General features: G+C 46.3%; 1 protein-coding gene across 1 annotated transcript in view; it reads right to left on the bottom strand.

Annotated features, from left to right (window-relative positions):
* trabd2b (TraB domain containing 2B) overlaps positions 1 to 23,313 on the bottom strand; it is a 54,110-nt gene extending 30,797 nt beyond the window's left edge. The window contains exons 1-2 of the mRNA XM_034531139.1: positions 23,170 to 23,313; positions 20,370 to 20,939 (exon numbers count right to left, since the gene is read on the bottom strand). Coding sequence (XP_034387030.1) covers positions 20,370 to 20,939; positions 23,170 to 23,283 — 684 coding nt within the window. The 5' untranslated portion in view covers positions 23,284 to 23,313. The remainder of the gene's footprint in view (positions 1 to 20,369; positions 20,940 to 23,169) is intronic.
* Positions 23,314 to 27,450: the final 4,137 nt, after the last annotated feature.

Here is a 27,450-nt window from a genome sequence, read left to right on the forward strand (position 1 = left end):
TGATATAGATATGCTCGAGTTGAGTGGCCATCTCTGTCAGCACGCCGCCTTATACATTGGCATATTTTTATCTATAAAGCTATCTTGGGTCTGCTCCCCCACTACTTATGTAACTGCATCTTTAGATCCCAGAGCAATTATTGCTTACGTTCCAATGAGTTTTATTTATTAATTATGCCCAAAGTTCACTCTGAATTTGGTAAGCACTGTTTTAAGTTCGCTGCACCTGCTGCTTGGAATGCACTGCAAAAAACTCTCAAGTTTCTGCCAATCGGCTTCTAGCTCCTTTACTTCGAGCTAAACACTCAACAAAATCACGACTGTTTGCTGTGCTGGCTCCTCATTGGTGGAACGAGCTCCCCATTGACATCAGGACAGCAGAAAGTCTCTACATCTTCCGTCGCAAACTAAAAACACATCTTTTTCGACTATACCTTGAATAGAGAAGGTAGAGCCGTAGTAGCACTCAACTAGCACTTAAATGTCCCTTACCGATAGCACTTTGTTGTTTAGCACTTTAGTAGCACTTAAATGGCACTTACAGATAGTACTCTGTAGTTTAACGTTATTGAAGAAATTGTACTTGCTTGATTCTTGTTGTTCTGAGTTTGGACTCATGGTTTAATGCACTTATTGTAAGTCGCTTTGGATAAAAGCGTCAGCTAAATGACACGTAATGTAATGCAATGTAATGTAAAGTTAAAGGAGCTCATCAACCTTGAAACTTTGAAGACTCGTGTGAGAGAAATTGGAGCGGCTTCATACCGCACTTGTTCTTGTTTTGGTGTGAATCCGGAGCTTTAGTCCTGTTGCCTTATCTTTTTGTAATGTATTTTATCTGTGTTATGTGATTTCTGTTGTGTCTTTTGACCGTTGCAATTTTTCTATGCTGCTGTCTTGGCCAGGCTTCCCTTGAAAAAGAGGTCATTGTATCTCAACGGGACCGACCTGGTTAAATAAAGGCTAATAAATAAATGAAATAATAGATGCTACGAATGTGGAAAAAAAGACATTTGGGCTTACTTTAAAAAAGAGACTAGAAGAAGAAAAAAACATTACTTGTATGAACTGAAAAGGTGATAAGAATAATATTTATGAGCCAGGCTTCCAATGGGTTTTTGGCCTCGCACTGCTGCAATTAGCATGAGTGTGTTTGCTTGTTTTTGTGAGCGAGAGAGAGAGAGGGAGAGAGAGGAAATAGAGACAGTATTTGTGTCTGTGTTTGAGGAAGATGGAGGCCAGAATAAGAAGCAGCCGAGCCAACATGGAGACGGAGCAAAACCGACAAACAAACAGACAGGAAAACCTCTCTGAAGCACCGAGTGGGTGGCGGGGAAGGCGGAGAGAGAGAGTGATAGGCCATGGGAAATAACTCCACTATGCTGCCAGTGGTTTGGAGGTGGAAGGCAGCGTTGGGACGGCCTGTGGCGGAGGGGCTACAGAAATGCTCGCCATAGATTATTAGCGCTTCCTCTCGCTGGCCTTGACTGTGAGCGGTGCTGGCTGTCACATCAGAGACGGGGCATTTAACTGCCTTCAGCGGACTCTCATTATTTCATAAATCTGCAGTTCAGGCTCACAGCTCTGTTGATTTGAGCCTCCGCCAAGGCTGAAAGAATGTTTTTACAATCTCTTTAATTTCTTTACGACCTTGATTCATATTTGTGTGTGTTTGCACGTGTAGTCGGAGAGAGCAACCCGTTCTCGTTCCCGACACGTCGGGATGCTCGCTCGTCACTCTTTTAAGGGGTTAAAGTAACAACATTCAAATACTTTACTCAGCTTAAAGTTGGAGTCACTTGAGACACAAACAGCTGTGAGTCCTGTGTTTTTTTTTCAATCCAAGCCTTCCTCCTCAATCTCCCAATTGTGTCGTTCTTTTTTACTACGTCGCCTGACTCCTCTACTATTGGAGTTACTCGACAGCCAGGTGCGTCTCATAAAGACGCTGAAGGGTGCCTTGTGCGTTGGTATCAGACGCAGATGGCTCTGACAAAACGTCGGTATTTGACCCCCCCCGGGGCTGGACGGAGGATGATGAGCTTATTCTCTGTTGTGTGTCTGCATGCACCTATACCAACATGAGCTGATGTGACAATCCTAGCACAACGCAACATGAATATACTCCTTCATGAAGCGGAGACTCGTATTTCGACCAGTTTATTTTTTTCTTTCTCACATTCTTGGCTCTCCCTTTATCTCTGTATTGTCTTTGTTATCAGGACTCTGGTGATGTTGCTGCATGTTTTCGAGTCTCACCTGAAGCCTCTCCATGTCTGGAACCACACAACTAAACCGCAGTCTGCTAACCGCCACCAACTACCGTCTTTGTTTCTGTCGCTCTTTCTTTCTTCTCTTGCTTGCGACGCACACACACACACACACTTCCATATTCATCCAGCCTCCAACCACCCAGACCTCTCAGCCCTGTAGCCTCCTAGGGAAAGTGCTTGGTATGAAGAAATCCAATATGATTAAGACTATGATTGCTGCCTCTAATAGTTTTAGCACCCATACCCTCTATTAAGGAAAACATTGGGTTTGGACCGCAGCTCAGCCCAGGCTTCTGACACAAGGGATCAGCCTATGGGAAAGACCCATAATTCAGTGTGTGTGTGTGTAAGTGTGTGTGTGTACAGTAGATGTGAAGTGTACGTATGTGGACACATAAATCTGTCTATGTATGTGTTTTTGTGCTTTTCCTTCGTCTGTCAGTGAGTTTGTGTGTGTGCGTGCAACCCACACGGCTCAAGGGCAGGCTTGGTCAGTTTGGCTGAGGGTTTGTGGTCAACAGATCACAGGATTGTGGCTTTAAATGGGCCACAAATCATCAAACAGGCCACACGGATTGAGTGGATGCTGCAGCAGACGGGAGGAGTACTGCATACATAAGATTACAAACTTCTGCAGTCTGCCTTCACTGGAAGGAGAAAAAAATAATAAATCCTTTTGGAAAAACAGCTAGTAGCAGAGATCAGCACAACGCTAAGTGTTATATAATGAAATAAGTATATGGACTGCTGTAGAGGAAAGATCAGAATATGTTAAACACCATCTTGTATCAGGTTAGTTATTATCAATTTCTGTGACATGCAAGAGAAGCTTTCTTCAATAAATATATTCAGACATTTTAGGCTGCTCTTCAAAAGATCTCTTTTGAAATGAAGTTTCTTTTGGCTTTTTAAGTAACCTCAATCTTGTCTGCAAACCGTTTCTCTTTTGTGGAAGAGTTCATACTCCGTCAGACGAAGTTAAAGCAAAGAGAATGGCGCAACACAATAAATACACTGTGGTGATTTTTTTTCTCTTTTCTTCACATATTAAATGCTGGTGCAAAGTTCCAAATTTGAGTCGGAAAAACTGCAGCTTTAATAAAAGCTGATTAAAAGGTGCGGTTCCTTTCCCGAAGCCAATTTGATGGCGCGGAGACACGGAACAGAGAGATGACCGAACATGTGCGGCGACACGTACGTGCACGTGAGCACAGTGCACGTACGCGCACACTCTACTTCTTTGTGACCACGGCCGAACCTTCGCGTGAACTATCTCTTAAATCACTCCCCGAGGCCTCAGGCCTGAACTGAACTGGCTCCGGAGCCACAGACACACAAACTCATTTTCGCACACTCCGTACACACACACACACGCATACACACTCCGCTTAATGGTCCCACCACAGAGGAAACACTTTCCTATCTAAGCTGCTGTGAGTTTCCAGAGCTGTTTATTTATTTGGTTTATTGTAAGAGATGCCCTCTTTGTTCTGAGCTATAAAATAGACCGGCAATTCAACAACACTGAACCTAATCTCGGTGCATCAACGAGCACTGAAAACATAAAAATCGCTTCATTATGCCCATGTCTATTTACATGTGTGTCACTGGTGGTATTGTCGAAACATACAAGGGCTTTTTCTTTCACACCAAGCTCTCCGTTTCCATCTCATCAAACTCCCCGCTGGGCCAAAAGCCTATCTTAATTAACAGCAGGATTTTACTAGATCACTGTTGGTTTAGTACCAGCTTCACATCGACTGTGACAGTAATTAAGTGCTGAAGTCGCGGCTGAGGCTCCAGTGTGTTAAAATGAGAATGCTGTGTGTGTTATACACACACACACACACACACTCACATGATGTTATCGACTTGAGGGTCACTAAAAACAATATCTGTCAAAGGCAATTGAGTAGAAATGGAGCCACATCCAGCAGTGCCACAGTCTGTGTGTGTGTGTGTCTCTGTGAGTGTTTATGTGTTCGCCTGCATGCATGAGAGTGTGCCAGTGACCCAATCGGCAGTGTGTGGTTACGGGTGAGTAGCCGTGGTTTCAATGGCTACACACACACACACACACACACACACTGTCAGAGCTGGCTGACAGAGGACCTACACAGTTCAGTGTTACAACAGAAGAATGGAAGAGAATGCTTGTATTACGCAGCTCCCACAAATAAAAACCCTGTCCACCACAGCCATTGTTGTGAAAATACCATAAAGGAAGTAATACACAATTAAACACACACTGGTATAAACATACATACACAGACAAACACGTGACAGACCTAAAAGACCAAACCAAATCCCTCAGACGCACACTGATGTTTGCCGACCAGGGGGCGTTATCTTTTGAACAACAGGAACAAGCTCAAGAATGTTTATCCCGCCAAAACAAAATGCTCCCAATTTCTTTTCTTTCTCCCCGTTTCCTCAGGCCACCATCTCTTTCTCTCCACCTCATTTCCTCTCCCCTCCCACCCCCCCACCCCCACGTGGTTCATTTCGGTTCAGTGGCTATGGCAACACTCCCAAGAAGGTGGTTCAGTCCACAGAGAGCCACAGAGGCCGTTCTCCCAAACCTCCGTCTCCGGCAGAGACCTCAACCTTCTCTGCAAAGATCCCAGAATGACTGTATGAGAGGAGATGAAGGGGACTGCTGAGGAGAGGAAATGGGAAGGAGGGTCCGGAAGACAAAATACTGTCAACACTTAAGAGAGAAGTCAATTAAGTCCAATGTTTTTTTCATCTCAACAAACTCTCCTTCAAATGTGAGCCAGCTATCAACGAAGCATGGAAATGGCTCATGTTGGATGACCGCTTAAAGAACTGTGAGCCAAACACAAAGGTTATTTATGCATATGCAAATTGATGCAGCAAAGGCCCCCAGCCAGATTCCAACTGGGGATGATGCAGTCTGTGTATAAACCAGAAGGCCACCATGATGCCATGCACATTTGACCACCTATAAACCATCTTGTCTGTGTAAAGTCCAGAATGGAAGGATGTTATCCTGCAAGCTGTCACTACGCCACCGAACCTACTGCGCCGCCCATTTCTGTCATTTCTAGTTCCCATTTCACGAGGCGTCCACGTTATTTCGTCCACTCTCCGAGGGTGTAAGTGAGCAGCAAGTTAGACGGCAGGTGAGGAGAGGACCGCAGGATAAAAGTGGAGTAGAGACTGGAGGAGATGCAGAGCTCTGCTGTCTGGCTCGAGTGTTGAGTCGAGGGTGTGATGGCTTGTGTCCGTTAACACTCGCGCCTGTACGTTTGCCCCGCTGTTGCCACAATGGTGGATGAGGTGTCGGTGTGTATTTGAGAGTGCGTATCGTCATCGGCACTGCCAGTGTCGTTAGCGAGAGTGTAGCGGTGAACAACGCAGACGCACTCGTAAATAGAGTCCTGGGATGGGTGACACGGACACATGTTAATCATTGAGGGGATTGGTGGGATTCCTTTCATGTGAAAAACATCTGAATGTTCCCTCGCTCCCGGCCTGACCCCTCAGCCGCCTTTATCTCCCTCGATCCTCTCACTTGCTCTCTCCCTCTCTTTCTCCACTGACAATTTCTCTCCTGACTCTGAGCCCTTAACCTTCATCTGTCTTGTACGCCCATTTTATTCCTTTCTTCCCGTCTTTCACTGCCCTTCTGACCCATCTGCTTTTCATCTGAGCCCGGATAGACGCAGCGGAGGAAACTGGTGGTTATGGCCAGGATGGAGTTAGCCGGGGACGGTCACATCCTTTTAGATTATTATTGCTGATTGATCGACGCATGTGAACGGTGTGTCCGTGCGATTGTGTGCAAGTCAACGCGCGCATCGTCATGTGTGTCTATGCGCGTGCATTCCTGCATGCGTGAATTTGAGTGGGTTATCAAGCTTCACCGGGGGATCTTTGCCTTCCCATAATAAATGCACACAGATATTTGGCACGCTCCCGACACCCCCTTCCTCCCCAAAATACAAAAAAAGAAAGAAAACCCCTCACAGACACATTTACACACAGCAGTTCTCAGTGCGAGGAGCTGTCAGTCCCTGTTAGGCTTGGCATTCTCGTTAGCACGCGGTTTGGATCCCCTTTCAGAGGAGCTGAACTCGGGACCTTTTCCCCCTTCAGCATTCCAGAGAGCGGCGGACAAGAAGGAAAGAAGACAGACAGGAAGTGAGCGCCAAGCACCACTCAGGATATCGGGGAGTTCGTATTTAATCATTTGTTGAAATACCTCCCGTACTGTGTACGTTTAACAATTCAAAGAGGGCGTGGCGCTTCCAATGCCCGACCTTTAATAATCGCGTCTTCATCTAAACTGTTGGAGATCACGCTCGGTATATCGAAGGCCAGCTGTGGACAGAGAAATATGGCTTACCGAAGCACATTTACCTTACGAACAACTGCACCTCGAGTTTCAATTACATTCCTTCCAAATGAGCCGCCGAATACCCACGGCTGATTAAAAGGAATTTATTTATGTTTCTCTTGGGGAGAAAAAGTGAAATAGAGGTTGATTTTTTTTACAACAGCCAGATCAGCAGGTCCTCCTGGGTGGGCAGTGCTGCCCCAGAAAAGCTGGACCCAAACCAGACATCCTTCAAAATGATTTCATCCACAATCACTGGTGCACTGACGACTGCAACCAGTCCAAGAAAAGCAACGTTTTTGTGCGTGTTTATCTCAAAGAAAAGCAAGAAGATTGCTTCAAGTGAGGGGGAACTTCCACCATTCCTACAGACTTGCCTGAAAATTTCTCCAAAACTTGGCGTACTCCCAACCAAAAAGCTCCCGTGTCCACAGTCCACACCATGCCAGGTTAGCCCGAGTGAAGACGGATGGAATTCTTGGAACATCTTGCAGACTTAAACCAGACTTAACACTTTCTGAATTCCTTTTTTCATCCCGCTGATGGTTTTGAGAAACAATCTGTCTGTCGTTGGGTTGTGGGTGGAGGTGAGGTGTGAGGAGGATGCCACAGGGTTCGACGGTTTGGTGGCCTTTGGGGGGTTCAGCTATTTAGGGTTTGGTCTCTCTGTTTAGGCCGACTACTACAGGTTTGAAGCCAAGGAATGCTCTGTCGGGCCGATATGTGATCAATTAGTGATCATTCTCTTGCCAAGCTTTTGGATTGGTTCATACACAAGCAACAGATAAAGTAAATACTTCAAAAAGAATTAACACAATAGTCTTTGAAAGATTCTAAAAGTATAATTACACGCAGAAAGTGTCGGCCAGACATCTGGATCTCAAAGTCAGTATCGGCGGTGAAAAGAAGCCTCTTTCTGAAAAATATGAACTCAAAATGAAAAAGCACTTTTTAATTTATCAGTTTGTTTTCTTTCTCTTCTTTCAGCACCTCCTATGATTTCTCTCGTTCTTTCCTGTCCTCGTCATTCTCATCTCCTCTTCACATAGTTTCCGTGGAGCCTTCCAGCTTTTGTTTGAGTCAGGGGGCCGTTTTGTGTAAACAGCAGCCGGGTTTAGGTAAGATAGTGAAGTCTACGGGGTTTATACGGCCTGAGCGGCTTCTCACATCAGTATTCCTTCTCTGATAAACAGGATAGAAATGCATTATGTCTCTCTGTAATTGTCTTATATACATTTGGACTGATACAAGACATAACTATTCATTACAGATGCTGAGTTTTATGACATCGAAGCCAATGAAGTGATTTACAAAACCCTTTGTAGTTCACTCAAAGCATAAGTACTTATTTATTGAAACCTTTTGGACGTGCAAGTTTGCCTTCTCCGACAGCAGCAATTGACTCCCTTTATTTGGCTCAACTTGCTTCCTTGGCAACGAAGCGCAAAGCTAATCCATTACATGCAGCGCGTGACCCGACACACAAATTACATACTGTACTGTTTTGTAGAGCTAGCATGCCATTGTTTATTATAAAAACCTAGACGTGAAGGTCAATACCATTTTTTTTTCAACATCTGTATACTTACAATCATGAAAATCCTTACAGACACACACACACACACACACACACACACAATAATGTAGGTAATTTTGTGATCATAACACTCCTTGGCCTTCCGTCAACAAACAGGCGTATTAGGTTTCAGGCAGAGCTATTGTGCTGGATGCCTTTTGTCTCGAGGAAGCTGTAGGAAAATGTAATTCAGGACTGCAGTTGCGATCAATTTTGTCGAGGCCAAGACCAAACAAAAGTCCAACTCCATCGATTCAAAGACAAGCCAGTGCCTTCCTTCTGACCATTGCCACAATAGGTTGCAAACATGTCAGGTGTGTTGGGCTTTGTATTGTACTTGTATTGGACAGGGTTTTCTCAACAGCATATAAATCCAATTTAAGTGAGTGTATCATCAGAAGCCAGCTGGACATTCATCTCTAGACAGCAGAGCCATGAAGGCAATTACGCCTTTGATTTCCATGTAATTCAGACTTCATGTGTGTCAGTCTCGGGCAAAATAACAAGGCCTCAAGAAAATTACTGAGATACGACCAAGATAAATGAGGTTGGAGTCAGAGAAAAAGACCACAGCTTTATAAACTGATCAATAACGCCACGGGGCCCAGACTGCACTCGGCCCTGCAGCCGCGGAGCAGATAGCGAGGGCGGCGGCGTTGCAGTGTTGTCCAGCTGGGACCTCGTTGTCCAAACGTTGTCGTCACTCTCATCCTTTCTCCCATCCTTCACCGTATCCCCTCATCCATCCCACTAAATACCCCGGCTGTTAGCGGGCATTAAAAAGCCATTCACACTGCTCTCATGTGCTTGGGTTGGCCGTCACCAGAGCTGACTACAGAGGCTTTGAGGACGCCTGGCCTCTCTCGCCGTCTCTCCTTCTCCACCTCTCTCATGCACTCTCCCCTTCGCAGTTTGGCAAGCCGATAAAATAGACTTGTGTTTCCATTCCAATACTCACGCGCTCTCTGTGAGCTTTTTTCACACAGATCTAGCGTTTGGCTGTCAACAATGGCACGCACGCCCTCACCATGTGTCCGTCAGGCTTCTGTCAGGCCGCCCGAGGCGTTGACACAACTACCTGAAAAAATTGACAGCAGAAAAAAAAACATCGAAAACACGGAATTTGTTCTTGCCGAGCGCGAACATTTGCGAGTCCATATTGTTCATATTATCGGATGTTGAAAAGATGCACCGTGACATAAGACGCTGAGGGCCACATGGCAAGGAAATATCTTTGTGGTGCTCATCACAGCGGACCTCATCATAATTAAGCCTGGAACAACAGGGACTGGATGCCACGCAGAGCCAAACCCAATCCCACTGGGAATGATGAGGATGCAATCAGACCAAACCAGTGGAAAAAAGTTATTTGCAAACTCTACAAAATTCTGGCCACACATGTTTTATTCCAATAAGACAAACACTTAATTCAGTTTATCATTTTGACCCTCTCTTTAATTGAGATACTGTAGACTGTGTTTAAAACTGTGTTTAATGGTGCCGATTGGCGATAATTCTGTGGCACGTTCTGATGTCTCAGCAGATTTATGGACGTTTATTCAATGTGCATCGTCTATAATGAGCTAAAAATGTGCGTGAGAGGAGAAAAAAAAAGATCAGTTTTGTTGCCTGAAACGGGCACATTTTGATGTTGTTAGAAAGTGGTACAAGACAACTAACAAAAATACTTTTGAAAAGTGTAAATGTGTATATCCTGTGCTAGAAAGTAACACACAAGTGGCCCAGACTCTTTTTTAACAGTGAACGACAGACATAAAAGGGTTTAAGTATTTCAGAGTTGCCCTCCGCATTAGGTGGTGTATTATGGGATGCTGTTACTACCCCAAGGCAGGTGGTCTGGCACAGAGCACACAAAGGGCATCAGAAGACTACAGATAGCCAAGAAAACCCCTCGTAAAAAAACGCAAATAGTTATTTCACACTCTGTTTTATAGATACCACGTGTTGATTGGTGATGTCTAGAGGTGCTGGTAAGGCAGATTGTTTTGTAACCTTTGAACGGAGCCAGGAAAGCTCTTTCCCACATTTCAAGTCTTTATGCTCGGCTTAAAACTGAACGAGTGCATTTCTCCAACTGTCGACTTCCTGCTTTACAACTATGCCCCTCATGATGTAAAAAAGGTGTGAGCTGGGCTTCAGTGGGTGAGCTACAAACACGCTGTGAGAGCTTTCAGGAATACCAGGATCACGCTTTTAACTTCTATTCCGTGTGTAAAGTGTTTTTAGTATCGCCAGACGTTATTGCAGAAGTGTCATAAAACCGCACTGAACCTCTGGAATATATATTTATGAGTAGAGTGCAAACATAATTTAATTTAGTGAATGCAAATGAGGCGTTGAAAATGTGTGCATGTGCATGTTTAACCGCGCATAAAGACTTGAGGGCCAGACATTCCTCGCGTGGCCACGACAACAAATTTGGACCGCCTGTTCATCGTTAATAATGGGTTTACTCCATCAATCCATTTCCCACACGGTCCCACATCTGTGATCCACACAACATACACATTCACCTCCGCAGACCCTTCAGGCTGACATATTTCCTCGCTAATCTGTTTGCACAACTCTGGTGTGACCACAGGCCGATTACACATCGTCACATGATGCGCACGCCGACGAGAGAGAACCACGTGGAAAAAGGATGTAAAGAGCCAATCCGCTGAGAGACCCTTTCTCCTCACCTCTCCCCATCTCACCCATCGTTTCTCCTCCATTCTGCCTCTCCTCCTGCTGGTTCTCTCACGTACCCCCCTCCATCTCCAGGTCTCACACTCAGATAGTGAGTGGGATTACAGCTGCCCATCATGCAGGCTCTCCCTAAACAACGGCGCCCCTCGGAGACCGCGGTCCCCGCCACAACTCTCGAAGTAAACTCGATTTCTCATCTCATTTACGACGCATAAACTCTGCCATATGTTGAATATTATGTTTAAACTGTTCCAGTGGAGGCCAAGAGAGCTTAAGCCTTGGGAAAGGTAAAAATGACTGTTGGAAAAACTGCGCTGGTGAATGACAGGTGAAATTGACCGTGATGTGAGGGTTAAAAAAAAAGACTCAAAGCCACGAGAGAGAGAGAGAGAGAGACTTCACAGCAGCATCCTTTATTTATTTTATTTTCATTGTTGTCTTTTTTATTTTGGCACAGAGGAAACTGCTGAGTGGAGAAAGTGAAAGGTTTCCTGTGTTATTGTTGCTCTTGCTCTCTCCCAGTACCACAGAATTGAACCATTTTATTGTCCTCTGTTGTCTGAGTGGCGTGGGGGTTGCTCTGCTTCTCCTCGCTCCCTGCTGCGGCTCCTCCACTCCTCATAATCCCTTTTTATCTTTCTTTCTTTTGGTCCTTTCTCCCGTGGTAGGGATTGACCTGGTGACATGTCAAAAGCAGGGCAGCCAATTTGATCATTTATTTCTTCTTTACGTGGCAGACGGATCAGAGTTTTCACATGGAACCCGTAGAAAGAGTGCCAAAGAGCTCCGTCAGTTTTGGACATGACATTAGTGGACTTTTGTCACTGTCCAGACACAATGAACTCATCTTACAGTGCAAAAAAGAAACTACAAATAATCTCCATTCATTCATCCGTATTCGCTAAACCGCTTATCTTGTTAAGGCCAAATTTTGCAAAACTAATTGACTCAGGCCTGTGTCGTTTCAAGGAACTGAGAAAGTCATGTTCAAAAGCAGTGCAGAGGGGTTGGAGAGAGGGGGTGGTGGTGGTGGTGGGGGGGGGCTTCTGGGGCTTCAGCCAAAGAGATGGGGTCGTCCAGAGGGCGAGGAAGAGGGCAATCGGCTCCCTCTGTCAATCCGGCTCAGAGAAAGTTCCGGGAGCTCTAATTTAAAGGTGAAACAGAGGCCTGCATGCACAAACGCTTGAAATCCTTTTGAGCTACCGAGGGCACGCTGGGGTAAAACAAATGTATTGACCGGGGGGAGAAGGGGGGCTCAAGGGGTCTTTGATGAAGGCCGCAGTAACGTGAGGCCTGCTGCCCATCCAGGTGGTCAGCTGCTGCTGCTTTGGGATCTGTTTTTAAAAATACACGTTGCTGTTTTTAGTCAACATGGTGTGGCGTTTGAAACTCTGCCAAAAGGCAATCAAATCCATCGCGAGAATGTGCAGCCGCATCTCGCTCTGATGAAGACGGACGCATTCATAAGACTCGTACTGTTTTGTGTGACAGGGAGGAGCCGGATTACAAAGAGCTGTGAACCGACAGCGGGAGAATGAAAGCGTCCGCAGACGGTAACATGTTTCGTGACTCTGCTTCGTTTTTTTTTTTTTTGACCCGTGAGGTTTTCCGTGTTGTTGCTTCCACTGATCTGCGCAGTAATCCATCCCTGCACAACTGTCTGTGGTCGTATGAGAACATCTGTGTCTGACGACTTCTTAATGGCTCTGGAGCCGCTCTCCTGTCTCCTGCCGGCCCGTCTCTCTACCTGCGGTCTCGTCTTCCCTCCGCCTGCTGTTTTGTCTTTGTTGTTGGGGGGGGGGGGGGACTTTGGTCGTGAGTTGAGGACCAGCTTGATGGATAGTGGTAGCAAAAGAGCACCCATTGGACTGGACTTAAGTATTTCCTTTTTCTGCTGCTTTACACTTCGACTCATTTACAATTATGAAAGAAATATATTACTCTTTTATTTTCTTTCTTTATTTGATAACTTCAGCTATTTCAGCCTGTTTCACCTCTTTCACAGAGGTTTATAACATTTGACTTTGGGCCAGTTATGTCAGTGGTTGAAGCCTTTATGATTGCTTGGAATACTAATTATGGGAATATTGCTTTGCAGACCAAGACTTAAAAAAAAATCAATGCTTATTGTTGTTATATTGAAACAATCTTGACATCTAAGCAGTGCCAGATTGTTTAATCATGAAAAACCTACATTTGGGCCAAACCAACACTTCTTGTATGAGACTAAGTAGAATCAGAGTGTTTTTACAGGTTGTTTATACAGGACTGATCCAAGTGTGAATATACACAGTGAGTGTGTGACATGCACAGTGAGTCCAAGAAATGACGTGCATGTTCCTCACAAGCCTGACTGGATAAAATAAACATGAAAAGCAGAACTGAAGCATTATCATTTTACTTGCAGGATCATGCAAGTAAGTAAGATAATAGGTTTTTTTGGGGGGGGGGTTATAGAAAGGAGAGCTGAAGTGCTCCACTGGGTTGTGTATAATGGGGACAAAGCAGAGGGGGCAGAGAAGACGCATGGGTCACATTAAAACCGGGTTCAGGGAGAGGGCTCTGCTAATGCTACCTAATCCCTGACAAGCCTGGCTCAGACAACACACACACATACACTCAGTTGTTCTCTAGCGGCACCTATTTATGACCGTTGGCCGTGTGTGTGTGTGTGTGTGTGTGTGTGTGTGTGTGTGTGTGTGTGTGTGTGTGTGTGTGTGTGTGGTGTGGTAGTATGTGTGGCTGATGTCACTGGCAGACTGGGACGCTGAGTTCATCTCAGACCACCAAACGTCTGACATGGAAAGTTTCATGCCTTGGCGTACTGGCAATCTTTTTTCCATGTTCGCCCACACTGGGAGATACTGATCCACCACGTTGTCCGGTTACTTTAATGATATGCCATATTTTTATGTCTGTTTTGTACTTAAAAATTGTTTCCTCGGTGATTCAAAAAAAATAGATGGCGTGGAGAGAAATGTGCACGGTACTCGCATTACTTTTCCCCCATTTAGCCCCGATTGTCTGTGTCTGTTAGTGTGTAACATTCTTGCTACTGCACTCCTGAGGAAGATTTACACAATCATAAACCACCAAGGCGGTTCATGTCTGGAAGCAGATTATTCACAAAGAAAAATGACCAAAAGCAACTTTTGTTTGAATTCAAGTGACAAAGTCGGGAGCAGAGGAGGAAATAAGGCAACAATCTATAGAGCTACAACATCTACAGCAGGCAGTGGGTCGGGGTAGTTAGATGGGTCAACAGCATATTGGACTTTGGCTCAGGAGCCCTGTTTACTTCCTGTTCCCTACAAACAGTCAACATGGATTTTTTTCTTTTTACCACTATCGTTCCTTAACTTAAACCAAGTAGTTATTTTATTATTTATGTCCTCTGGTGGTTGCAGTGACTGACACATTCTCAAAACACCTTGTTTGGCCTGTTTGATGCTGCCATCGAGTAAAAGCCGACTCGTCACTCACTGTCCTTAACCGTCCCCGAGCCGGTTGGGGTCACACAGCTGAGTCCGTTGCTTATTGTTTAGGACGGTGTGTTTGACTCAGCTTGCTCTCCGGCCAGAGACACAGTACTTCTGTGCCCTTTTATTGGGTTTCGACCTCACAGTTATACAAGTATTGTCTAAGAAATACATCCTTAAAGACTAAACCAACCGGATAAAAAGACCAATATCACGAGCCGATTACTGTTGTGTTTCATTTAAGCCTCATCTCAAAGTCAAAGATTAGATAAAACATCTCCAAGGTAGAATGTGACTATGAGTCGTAGCATCCGTAGAGAAGCACACCATCGCATCGCAGATATACGTAAAATGACCCCAAGGTTTTAGGGGGCTAACCTGGTAAAACAAAGGTTATAAAACAACGACGTCCCAAAAGACAACAACATTCCAGAGGGGCCGAGTGGGTCTCTGAGGAAATCAGTCGGTCACATTCCTGTCTGTGATCAATCAGCCTCTGGCCCAGACAACCTGAGATTAACCTCCGAAAATAACCTCCAGCTTCATACACTTTACTGCAGATTTCCTTGTTGTGATGAGCAAATATGTTTTGTAGAAATATAATTTGTGTGTGTGTGTGTGTGTGAGTGTCTTTCAGGCTACCTGACTGCAGGAAAACACGCTCAAACACTATTCACTTGACTGCAATTTCCACTGTGAGGATGACAAAATAATCACACAGAAACAGAGTAGAGTTTAAGTGTGTTTAGTGTAGGCGTGTGCTTTTGGTTCTCATTTGAAGGGACCACGACTGCAGACTGAAGATGGATCCACAGTGTGACGTGAGGCCGTTGGAGCAGAAGAGGACCGCTCATTCTCTCCAACAAAAGGGAGAATGTGGGCGAAGTAAGGAGGGGAAAGGACTTGGCACATTGAACACTAAAGTATGGAAGAGCACTTCGACCTGCCACACTCACTAACTCTCCACCTCAGAGGCTCAGTGACAATATGGCGGAGTCATTACTTCAGGTCTCTCAGGTACAGTACTCAGTGTGACGAAGGATGTGACCTCTGTTGGATTCCCTGAATGGAGACAAAGCAGCGGGTTTATTGAGGACCACGGAGATCACAGAAGAGTTAATAGTTCACGGAAGAATTCTTCAGAATAAAGAACCCATTTATTCTTCTTCTTTTTTTATGTTCCCACTTTCCCTGCACGCTTCACTACTTCTTCAGCTGTTTGCCACTTTCAACTTTATTTAAACGAGTGAGCGGACAGAGTTATCGTGATAGCCGTTTTGCCTCGAGTTTTCCAGTTAAGGAAATGCTTGAGATTGTGGCACTTTGTTTAAGTGGAACATTTCTCTGCGCCGGGTTCCTGTCAGCTCTTGTCTGCTGCCTGCCCTCAAATGTCTCTCTCTCTCTCTCTCTCATTTCTTCTCACAAAATATGAAACCAGTAAAAGAAATTGTGATTTGTGATTCGCCCCCTGTTTTCTCAGCGGTCCATAACATCCAGCCTCTCCACATCCCTCCATCTCGCCATCAGCCTGCAGTGTTCTGGCCAGCACATAATTGTCTAAGTGCTTCTGGATGGCAGCGGGCTATTTGGTCATTAAGAGGCCTATTAAGTCATTAGTGCAACAGTGGGACTGCCGTCTGCCTGCCGACGGGACCAGATGATCGGCCTGATACGTGTTGCCTCGCAGTTTTCCACATATTTGCACAGGTAATTATAGCTTAGATGTGAAACACCCTCAGATGTCATGCTTAAAGAGGGAATACATGTCGCCAGCACACTTTATAGGTAATCTCCTCCTCCTCCTCCTCCACCTCTTTTTCCACTTGGCGTGTGTGCAGATGAGCAATGGGACGACCAGAGCCTCGGGACATGTCGGAGAGAAAGATAGCGAGCGAGAAGGAGTGGGAAGGTCAGAGAGGAGAAAAGAAGAGCAGACTTCAGAATTGCTTTTTCCACCAGGACGACACATCGCTTCAAACCCAAACCGTGCACACCCGAATGTAAATATTTGGATATGGGTCAGGTTGGATGTTACTTAATTCCTGTTTAGGTGAACACGGTCGAAAGAAACACAACGCAAAGTATTCTGCATGATTTCATACGACGCATGAGAATCTTATTTTGATTTCGGCATCGCTGTTACTCTTAGCAACCCTCGCCCGGCCAGGAGACGTTTCCTACCCCCGGGCTCACTATATTATACTCACTGCTTACCATACATGCTCATCAAATAAGCGCCGTGTACAGCCAGAAACCTCTGGATCCGTATGGAGGAAGACATTTCTCCTGGACGTGTGCTGTATTTTACTTTCACCGTTTTCAAATCATTTTCCGAATATGATTTGTATCCTAGGGCCATATACTTTGTGAGGAAAACCAAACACCAATATATATCAAATTGAATATCATATAAAGTATTAGCGAGTTATGGGAAACGCAGGCCGCGTGGGTCTGAACACATTTAAAGGGAATGTCTCTGGCCCAGAGAGACAGAAGTTTCTCTTTATGACCACTGTGTGTAAATGCAGTGGTTGCTATCCTCGCACTGTGCACTTTTCATCAGACGCATCTTGGAAAAACTAAATGGAACCACATATTCTTTTATTTTACGACAAAGAAATACACTGTTGTGATATTTTAGCCACATATCCCGGCCTGTGAGTGGCCCACAGTGGCCACGGCATGAGTGTTGAGGCCTGCAGCGTCAGCACAACAGAAAGCTTCATCTTGACAGCTAGCTGATGGAAATAGACATGTCAGGTTGTCACTGAAGCCGTAAACAGAGGAGGACGCCCTCCTGCTGAGAGGAAACTGGATTCTGTCACCTTCCACCCTCCCATCCCTAAAAAAACCTTTTCCTGCTCCCCTCTCAAGCCGTGAGGTGACAACACTCGGGTGTTCCGTTGTCAGCCATCGCGCTCTCTCTCTCTCTCACACACACACACACAGTTGCACAAGTCGTGGCATAAAATAGCCTGAGCTGGTGGAAAGTCATCCCGGTCAGAGGTTGGGCCAGGTATTCAATGGGCGCTGCCTGCTCAGCAGTGCCCAGACTGACCCCCAGCAGACTGCCAGTCTCCTTACCGCTCTGCTGCTCCGCGGCTCCACTACCACCTCCCGCCGCGACCCTTGACCCCTGTCCGGGAGACAGGCGCCACCGATATGATGTAATTTCTCTACGACGTGGGCCAGCGGCCTCGGCTGCAATGCGACCCAGGGAAAATAAATACGGGTGTTTATTTGGTGGGAATGAGAGAGGCCCACAGGCCGGAGCCGCCCTCGAGTTCCCCAAAAGCAGCTTTCTGTCCCACACCTTAACTCCAATAAAATACAAATTAGACTTTGCGGTTCGGTACCACGCACTGTGCCATTGTGATGCGAAGACTGTCGATGTACTCAATATCAGAAGGTATATAAATGCACCTTGTATCTTCTGATGGATTATTATATGTATTATTTATATATAATAAGCCATGATGGTAGTTCATTGATCTGCCCTCGAGTGATGCGGCTGTAAAAGGATTGTGCAGCTCGCACCCTCTGAGTCAACTATGCTCTTTTCCAGCTGTTCCCACTCGCCGCACAAAGCATTCACAAAGACATCGGTGCCGGGCCGGCCCCGCCCAGCTGTCAACCTGCGTCGGCCTCCAAAGAACTTGAGAAGAACCATGCACCACGACCCGCCTTTGTTTCCACAAACTTTGAACTGCCTCGCACAGAGACACCCGCACCTCTCTGAGGTCTAAAGAGACCAAAGAAAGGTCTCGGGCAGACGGAGCTCTCGTTAGACCACAATGGGCTGAAAAGGGCTAGGCCCATTTACCGTCTCTCTCCGTCCTTCCCACGCTAGCGTCAACAGCACCACCACTGACTGGAGATGGCTGCATTAAATCTGCACTGCCCCCCCCCCCCCCCCCCCCGCCCCTCCCCGGCAACAGCTAACCTGTAAACCTGGACCACTCTTGTCTACTGCGCTGGCACCATTGGGACCAGGTGCCTATGAGAAACCTCCAATGTGTCAGTTGATGAATCACCAGCACTTATGTTACTAAGAGCCCCCAGTTGAAGTCAAAGTTACAGGATATTGTGAGCAACTTCTTTTATTGGGAACAAATAATATGTGGGCTGTCAGGGTTTGGAACGTCTCCCAACTCAGATCTCCCTTTAAGCAACGCTCATGTTTCAGATCTGTGTTAGCGGTGAGACGATGCACATCCGTCTCCGCCGCCTCGACACTTTTTTCTCCTTCCCTCAGTCAGTCTCTGTCTTCTGCCTTTCTCTCTCTGTGTCTCACTTCTCTTTCTTCTGTCTCACCCACGCATTTTCTCTTGGACCTTTCCTCTATCCATCCTCGTGACCTCATCCTCGTTACAGTCAAGCGTAGAGGGAATCAATCAAGCATAGTTTTCAGATTAAATCGCAAATTATTATAATTGAGAATAATGGTTGCCATGTCAGCTTCAGTTCAGCTCCGAATTGTTCTCATAGGTATCTGGAAATGGGAGAGGGGGGGAGGGGGGTATCCGACGGCCCTTGTGCTCTGAATGGGGTGAAGTTCAAGTTATCCATGATCCAATTTGAACTGGATTTCCATGGCAATAAAACTCTTATCTGAATTTGAACACCTGTCTTGTAAAACTGTGACCATCCCTTGTTAAAGCAGTGCCTGTTCTTCTCCCTGAAGATCTATAGATCGTGCTTCTTAAAGTCGAATAGAAGTTCTCAGGAAACATATAAACACGGCTTTCTAAAGTCGGACACCGTCCTGCTCCTCAGCCCTGTGAGGATGTTATTTAAAACAATGTTGTTTTTAGGGGCAACTGCCCTGCCGTGCTACACTAAATACAGATCAGTGTCAGGGACAGTTAGACTGAGACTCCTCTTTAGAGGAAAAAGACCGGCGGCCTGAATCCCTTTAAGATAACAGGAAAACAACACGTCTACAGGACATAACAGACGACAGACTGCAAAGCCCTCCTCGCGGCGTTAGCGCGTCTCCTTTTCATTACTGTGAGGCACAGTGTGACTTGCTCAGCTTATTTCTAGGGGCCGTAAAGCTCCCAGGCATGTGCGGGGCATGCAGCGGGACTCTTGACAGCGTAGTTAGGAGGTGCTGATGAAAGGGGAGAGGCTGGGAGCCCCCCGCCTCTCAAATTAGCCCCAGAGCCCTCAGACCTGTCTCATGGAGGCGAACGCACTGCCAATGTGCATGTATGGAGCTTTGCGTGCCTTCGTGTGCGGTGTGCCGCGCATGCACTGCACATGTGTTGCGATTGGGAGTGCTGCATGAATACACACACTGACAGATTTCTTTCTTCTTCTTTAATTTAGATCACGGAGCATCCTCTGGGAGGTCATCAAAGATTCTTCTGTGGGACCTCCCACAGTTGGAAAAATGGTCTTCAGCTTGGCTGATCTCCAACTGACTAATTATTGAAATAGATGCATGTTCGCCTCATGTATTTATCATCAGGCAGATATTAAAGTTGGATGTTTTGCTCATCAAGTAATGAGGTTATTTTGTACATCTTCGAGTCTCCGATTACAGTTTGAGCCACGCAACACCGCAGAGGGCCAGACAGACAGTCTGCATTAATGAAAGAGAGAGCTCTCTGCTCTTCTCACCTTCTCTAATCCGTCCTGCATGTGCATTGCTCAGCCTGACACCCTCTCCGCACATTCAGCTGTTGAGTGTTTGTTTAGTGAGGTGGATGCACATCCATAACCGTAAAGCTGTCTCCAGCAGAAAGGTTTCCATCACTTTTCTTTCTCCTTATATTGTTTTCTCCCCCGTTCTCACATTCTCTAGAGCTCGGCCTGCTTTTACGACGAGCAGAATGAAACAGAATCTCACGTCTCCTCGTGCGCCCTCGAGGCCGGGCTTGTTCTTGGACATTTCCCCATGCTATTCCTCAGGGAATCAAATGCAAAAAAGGAGGATATAAACAAGCGTTCATTGCTTCTCTTACCTGGGAGAAGTTGAGCCCGTTGAGGGGGTGACACTGCTCCTCCACCCGCTCCACCGCCCCCGTCGTCTTCCTCATCCTCTCAGCCTCTTGAGCCAGGAACAGGTCCAGCACAGGCGTCCCCCTGGACCGAACGTCCCACTCCGTCAACGAGTTCACCATCAGCATCACCCAAACCGGCCGTTTCCTCTCCCAGTTGCCGGCGATTGCGTTGAACAGGTAGTCGGCGTACAGTCCGCGGCCGCGCTGGTCAGCAGTCATCCAGTAAGGCATCATGTGTTTGACGTAGTCCAGGTGGTGTTTGAGGCGGCGGTACAAGTCCCGAGGCAGCAGCGTCTGCAGGTTCTCCCCGTGGGGCAGCAGCTGGCAGCTGGTCAGCTTGGAGATGGTCAGAGGGTCGGTCAGGTCCAGCTCGAAGAACACGTTGCGGCTGTTGTGGAAAGCCTGCTTGGACCTGTCGGGGATGAAATCCCAGACTCGTGTGTAGGGCACGTGGATGGTACCGAATAAGTAAGAAGGCGGGTGGGGAGGCGCACGGTTTACTCTCCACAGGAAAGAGTTCATGTCACTTTGCTGTGGAGGAAGGAGGGAAGCAAATAAAGAAAAGGAGGTAAAGATTTTGAGGACAAAAGGAAACAAACAAATACCAGAACCATCATTTGAAAGAGAAACTAAAGCTCCTCTTCTGTGGTTTACTGGCTCATAGTCCCGGGTCAACAAGTTAAAGATTGAAATAAAAATGTGAGACGACGGCCAGGGGAGGTATGAAGTCTATCCAGCTCGGGGTTTGCTGCTGTGGTGCGGGCAGAGGGTTTATAGAGGGGCCTTCTGGACTGTAAACAGACCCCCGTGTATTCTTGAGGTGCATACCTCGATCGCCAAAGCCTCTTTCGGGCTGGGAAGCATTTTGAAGGCTCCAATGCAAATACACTGCACTGGAGCTCGTAAAAATCCAAAAGCTGAAAAGAAACCTGCTCTCCTTTCTGACCCCACCGTGTTACTTTTGTTTGTGAAATGTTTTACACCAGTCAGGGAGATCTGGTGCCGACAGCCTTCAGCAAGGCACTGTGTTTGTCCTCGATACGGTTTATATTACAGGAAGTGTTTGTCTGGTGCGGTTATCGTTATGCAGAACAATGTCACAATGGAAATGAAATAATCACAGCCGTGCAAAAATGAGCACGACCTCGGGCCGCATTGCGTTTAAAATATGTTTCTTTTTAAGTGCTCCGCAAATGTGCTGTGCATGTGTTATGACTTTGATGTTGGCATTATTCAAATATGAAAAGAAAAAAAAAGAATTAACTTCTATAAACAATATCCAACTTCTGGCTTCTGAGACACAGTGCAATCAGGCATTCGAGGGATGAAACCCATCACTGTAAAATAAAGTTATTCTTAGAACATGTTCACTTAATGTAATCAAGATTTCTTTCAACATGTGTTCCAATAATACTGCACGCTGCCAACGTTGAACACAAACGTTTTCATCTCATGTGGGATGTTCTGCTATCTTCACAATGAACTATAATGAAAGTCATTTCTGGCGCAATCTCTCTCGCTATAAAACAAATCGAAAGTGCCATATTTCATTTCAGGGCCGCGTTTCTTCTCCGCAGATACGTTGACATGTTTGAGCAGTTTGCTTCTAACTTCATTTCCACATTGGCAGGGAGCAGCAGGCCCACGCTGCAGACTGAAGGGGAACCCTTTGGATGCCATGAGACGCATTACAGTGCGTTCATCTCCGTCGTATTTCCGAAACACGGAAACTTAAAGAGTTATTTTTTTTGTTTTATGTGCATGTGCAGCATTTATTCGTCTGTTAACTTGCACGTGTGCAACAGAGGCCAAACCCCAGAATTGAAGAGCTCTCGACGTGGAAAGGGTGGTTGTGTCCTGAGGAGGAGGCGAGATCCCCACTCTGCGTGGCCTTTTCTGGAGAGCCGGGCTCCTTTTTTTATGGGGGTAATTACTCCTAACCGAAAACAGAGAGCGCTGCACTGACGCATTGCAAATCACAGAAAGCGAAGGAGCACCAAGTCTTCAGTGATGTCTGACAACATATCCATTACCGGCGTAAAGGACATAATAACGCGCTCGTGAAACAACACTGAAGAGCCGGTGCCATATATTAAAAACGTGCCATGGAGCTGGGGGTCACATTTGATTTACCTCAGAAGGCAAAACGTGTTGGATGTGATATCTGCAGTTATACTTGAAATCCCCCCCAAGCCACATCCATAATTTGACCAATATGCGCCGATAAGTGCCGCGTGTGTTGCGCTGAAACAGAACCACGCCTGTAAGGTCAGTGCAACAATGGAAGTCAAGTGAGCCGTGGGTGTTCCCCTCTTGCGTTTGTCACATAAAAAGCCATAAAGTTGGCGAGCGTCAACAATTTCTCTTGGCAAAAGGCTTTCAATTCTGAGGCCCGCATCTCTTCTTGGAAGTGATTTTATGAGCCAGCTCTTAAATACCTGAACTTCTATACAACCATTTTAGTTAATCATCAGTTAAAAGTTATAATGTCAGCCATAGCTTATAATAAAAGGTGTATTCAAATGTGTAACAAAACAAAAAAAGGTAACCCGTGGCCTCATTTCAGAGCACAATTATGATAAATGATATCAGGTGTGAACACATGCTGAAAGTGATTATTTTATTATTATTTCTCCAACTTCTTTATTTTATTTTCAAGAAACAACCCTTTAGGATGTCGACAACAAGTGTGACTCTGTTAACTTTCTGGATCACAGAGAGGTGGAATGATGCACATCCAAAATGATAACGTCCGACTCACCGTCTTCGGTGCGTCGCACTGCCTCGGTCTCTCTGGTCGGTGAGCGCCCCAGGGTGCCACCGTGTGCAGCAGAGCGCTCAGGAAGACCACGCTGACTCCGGGCAGACAGACCATCGTGTCGAGGTGGTGAGACGCTTCTGACAAGCTCTGGGATGTCTCCTTTACGCTCTCTTCTCACTGCCCCCGTCTCTCCTCTGGAGGAAAAAAAAAAAAAAAAAAACGTTACCGGTGGCCTCTCGGCTCACATGTGCCGCGCCGCTGGAGGACCATTCCCGACGCGCTCCGCAGCTGAGTTTAGTGTCCGTGTCTGAAACTTTTTCTCACTGCTCTTTTCTTCTTTCTTTTTTTAACCCGGTGGAGAACTGAAGCAGGAGCTGCTGACAACTCTTTGGAGAGTTTCCGCAGTGCGCTGCGCAAGTTAGGAGCGTCTTGACTGGAAGAGAGGGAGGTGGGACGACTTGAGTACCCCCTCTACCCCGTCCCATACACTCTCAAACACACACACACACACACGCACACACACACACACGCACACACACACACACGTACACGCACACACACACACACACACACACACACACACACACACACACTCACACACTGCTTCTTTTAAGAGGAGGGAGCGCAGGTTCAGAAAGTGATGACAGACTCGAAAAGTAAGTTTGGACATTGCCTCATTCACCGTCGTTTTCCTGTCTTATGGTATCACTATATGTATTTATTAATACTTAATAAGGAGTTTATATGGTTGGTTAGTATATATTTTTTTAAATCATTTTGAAATAAACAAATTGAGAAATCAATTGTTTCAGAACTTTTTTAGTTTGATGGAGTGCATTTTATAATATATTACTGCAGCGTTTCCTGTGGTGTCATTCGCAGCTTCAAGATGTTTAAAATTATATTTATAATTAGAGAAATCCTTCTTCAGGGTTTTCAGCCTCATCTCATCTAAAGTTTAATTGGATTGCTGTCGCTCTTTAAAGAAAAGTGTCACCATGTAACGCAGAGCCAGGAGGTCAGGTGGCACACCGGTTTGTTTCATTCGGTTTTCAACAGAGTCATTGCAAAGATGTAAATAAGGAATATTTCACATGTTGTCATGTGCTTCCTCTCCAGGACGATGACATTGATCTCTGTTTGACAACCCTGCAGCGAGACATTCAAGGGTCCTAGGAACAAATTCAGACCTCATATTGATTAATGGCTACAAATAAACAGGTCACAACTGTGAGAAGTATTTCATTTAAATTCAGTCCAGCGCTCTTCTTAAGACATATCAGTCGTGATGTGGAGCGGGCGGATTTGAAATAACCGTTCGCGTTGAGAGAAAGCCCCCACCCCCATCCTCCCCATGCAGCCTGCTATGGCAACGCTCCACTACTCTGCTATGACCTCAGTTATTGTCCAAGTGGCAGACAGTGTGACAGAGTCAAGTAGTGGGACATTTATCATGGAGACCCCTCAAACAAGTGGCACCGGGCCCCTCCCTGCAGGCCGACGGCAGACAGACCTCGGACAAGCAGCTCTTTGTCCTCGGCCGCGTCCCCCACTCCTCTTCTCACCACTCCGGGCTCACTTGTGTTACTTGGCATGCTATGTTAGTGGCGGACCGTCCCCGTGTACGCTCATTGTATTTTCTGTTCAGATGAGGCGGGTCGGGCGTTACTGCAGAGCGTCTTTGATCAGCTCGTCTTTTTACACAGTTTCACCTTGTAAAACGGTGACACTTCTGACCTTTGACCCGTTGACTTCTTTTATTGAGCGCCATTCATCGAGCTCCGCGAATCTGAAAGGCCGACGAGTCAATATTCCTTTGTTTTACACATCTGTACAACGGTGTACTTGAATGCGGCCTGGGATGTTTGTTTTTTTTAGATTTGTGAAAGCAGCACATAACAGGAATAACACGACACAGCCACGCTGATCTAATCAGAGCTCTTCATCCTCGCTACTCTGTTTCTTCTCCGTGTTCTGAGACAGGTGTGGGATTTCAGTGAGCGGCCTCGTCTGCTCTTGTGCGGCCCACCTGTGGACTCAGGTACTTGCACTGACCACACCTTGCAGTGGACTTCTCTTTGAAGGAGCCTTTCCACATTCTTGGCCGGTTAGAAGAGGGCTTATGAGCGGCTGGCTGCAGGAGATTCCTGGATGGGGTCCAGCGCTTACAGCATAGTGCACATATAGCCGGGGACGAAAGAAGACTTTAAAGTTAATGTTCTGTTATAGCGGACCGCAGAAACGCACATCTGGGGAGGCGTTATAGGGAGAAGTTGAGAGAAAGAGAGCCCATTCCGATCGAAAGGTATTTTCAAAATGTTAAAGTATATCTGCAACTGAACCCTGCGGATACTTGTGCCTTCCAACACTTTCATTGACTTTGCGTATCCATTACACACAAAGTGTACCCCAGATGGGAGGTACAGGGAGTAGGAAAAGGGAGAGTGAAGAGACCTTGTTAATGTTTGTGGCCTGTGTCTACTTGTCCTTGTGGCTGTGCGCCTGCCTGCCTGTCTGATGTTGTGCAGAAGTCCCGCCGCAAAACCCCAGAATTAACTCCCGGCCTCAGCGTCATTACGTGTCTATTGGTATGTAATGACAGAGGTGCTGCTTCTATGACTGCCACTGCTACTCCGCCACATGAAGAGGACATGGGAAGATAGCGGCGACTGAGGCTGGAGGTGTGTGTGCAAACTGTTTTGTTTATTATGTACACAGGGACCCCTGGTGGTGTGATGAAGCATGGACATTGTGCACAGTGTGGACAGAGGTGTGGACACACGAGTGATGGTTAACCTGAGGGCAGAGAGATAGCGTTTCAAAGAAAATGTGGGTTTGCTGGATATGAAGGAGTGGCTCACAGCTTAAGGCGGCCATACCTCAGAGACCGACTGTCCACACTGACTGCTCTGTCTCTGCTCTCAGGCGGACTACAGACACGCACTCCCTCACTATCTCCACCCGTCTCTTGCTCGGGGTCTAATATCCTCTGTCACACTTTGAAGATGTCTAGGAATAATATTGACTGAGTCTCTGGTGCAATGTTATTGTGGTTTCCCTTTCCGGACGTCCCGGGGAAACGGGCGTGATAGGAGGCGGATCGAGAGGGAGAAGAGTGATGTTAGGGAGTGGAATATGTCAAAGAATGTCAGAAGGGAGTCCAACATGAGTCACACGAGACGGCTAGAGGGTGAATCTCTTCGCCGATGATTGGTGTGTGTCAGAGGCTCTCACCGAGTGATTGTGAAAGAGGTACACACTGATTCAGATGGTGTTTGGGGGGCAACAGGGCTGCAGGAAGTTGTGATATTGCGGCGACGTCCCCCGTGGCGAGTCAAAACATGCAGTGGAGGGCTGTCTGTCTATCTTCATCATCCAGAATGAGCAAAAGCAGGAGGGGAAAGATGAGAGGAGGAGATAAGGTGACAGGGGTCACGGTCGGGGCGGCCTTTCTGAAAGCAATGTCTCCAATGTGTTTTTTCTTCTTTCTCTGCCATGCATTGTTTTGGGGTGATGTAAGGAACACTGAACACAAATCAGAGTTGCGCTGCTTATTGTTCTCAGTGAGTGATGAAAGTAGTTTTTAATTCAGGTTTGATGGGGCACTTTATCACAAGCAATGAGCCAAGGAGCACAGCTTCATCAAGCAGCAGCAAGACTTTTTTTACATTAAATCCCCATAACCTCCTTACTGTGGACTGCATGCATGATATAAGAGTTATAGGGATGACCATGAAGGGATTCCAGAGAGTTAGACTCTCCATTTAAAGAAGTCCTGCCTTGTTAGTCACAAACTTACTACTACAAACATACACTTTCAATCATAGTATTCAGGTGCTTTCTCCTTTTGCACAAATACACACATTCCTGATGACTCTCCTCGCAAAGAGCCATATCTTTATTTTCTAGACCTTATAATGCTCTCACATCAAAGGCTTGGCCGGCAAAGTCCCCCATGATGCACTGGGTTCTCTCCCACTGATCACCGGCATTATGAAAACTGTATTATCCATATCGGGAACCCCCTGTTATCTTCGCTCTCATTTTGCCCCATTTAGCCCTGAGAGCCAAAGCAAGAGAGGCGCAGGAGTGAAAAGACCCCTCCCGCCGCTCAGCGGATCTCCCTTTTGGCTCCTCAAAAGATGTGGAGAAATAATGACGTTTCAACAGCCATTGAGATGCTGCTGCACATCTCAGAACTGGACAATAGATGTATTCATAGCATAATATTATGGAAATACGGTATATATCGCTAATGTTGGTCCGTATAATACTGTTGGA

The sequence above is a fragment of the Cyclopterus lumpus genome, chromosome 4, assembly GCF_009769545.1.
Source record: "Cyclopterus lumpus isolate fCycLum1 chromosome 4, fCycLum1.pri, whole genome shotgun sequence".
Classification (NCBI taxonomy): Eukaryota; Metazoa; Chordata; class Actinopteri; order Perciformes; family Cyclopteridae; genus Cyclopterus; species Cyclopterus lumpus.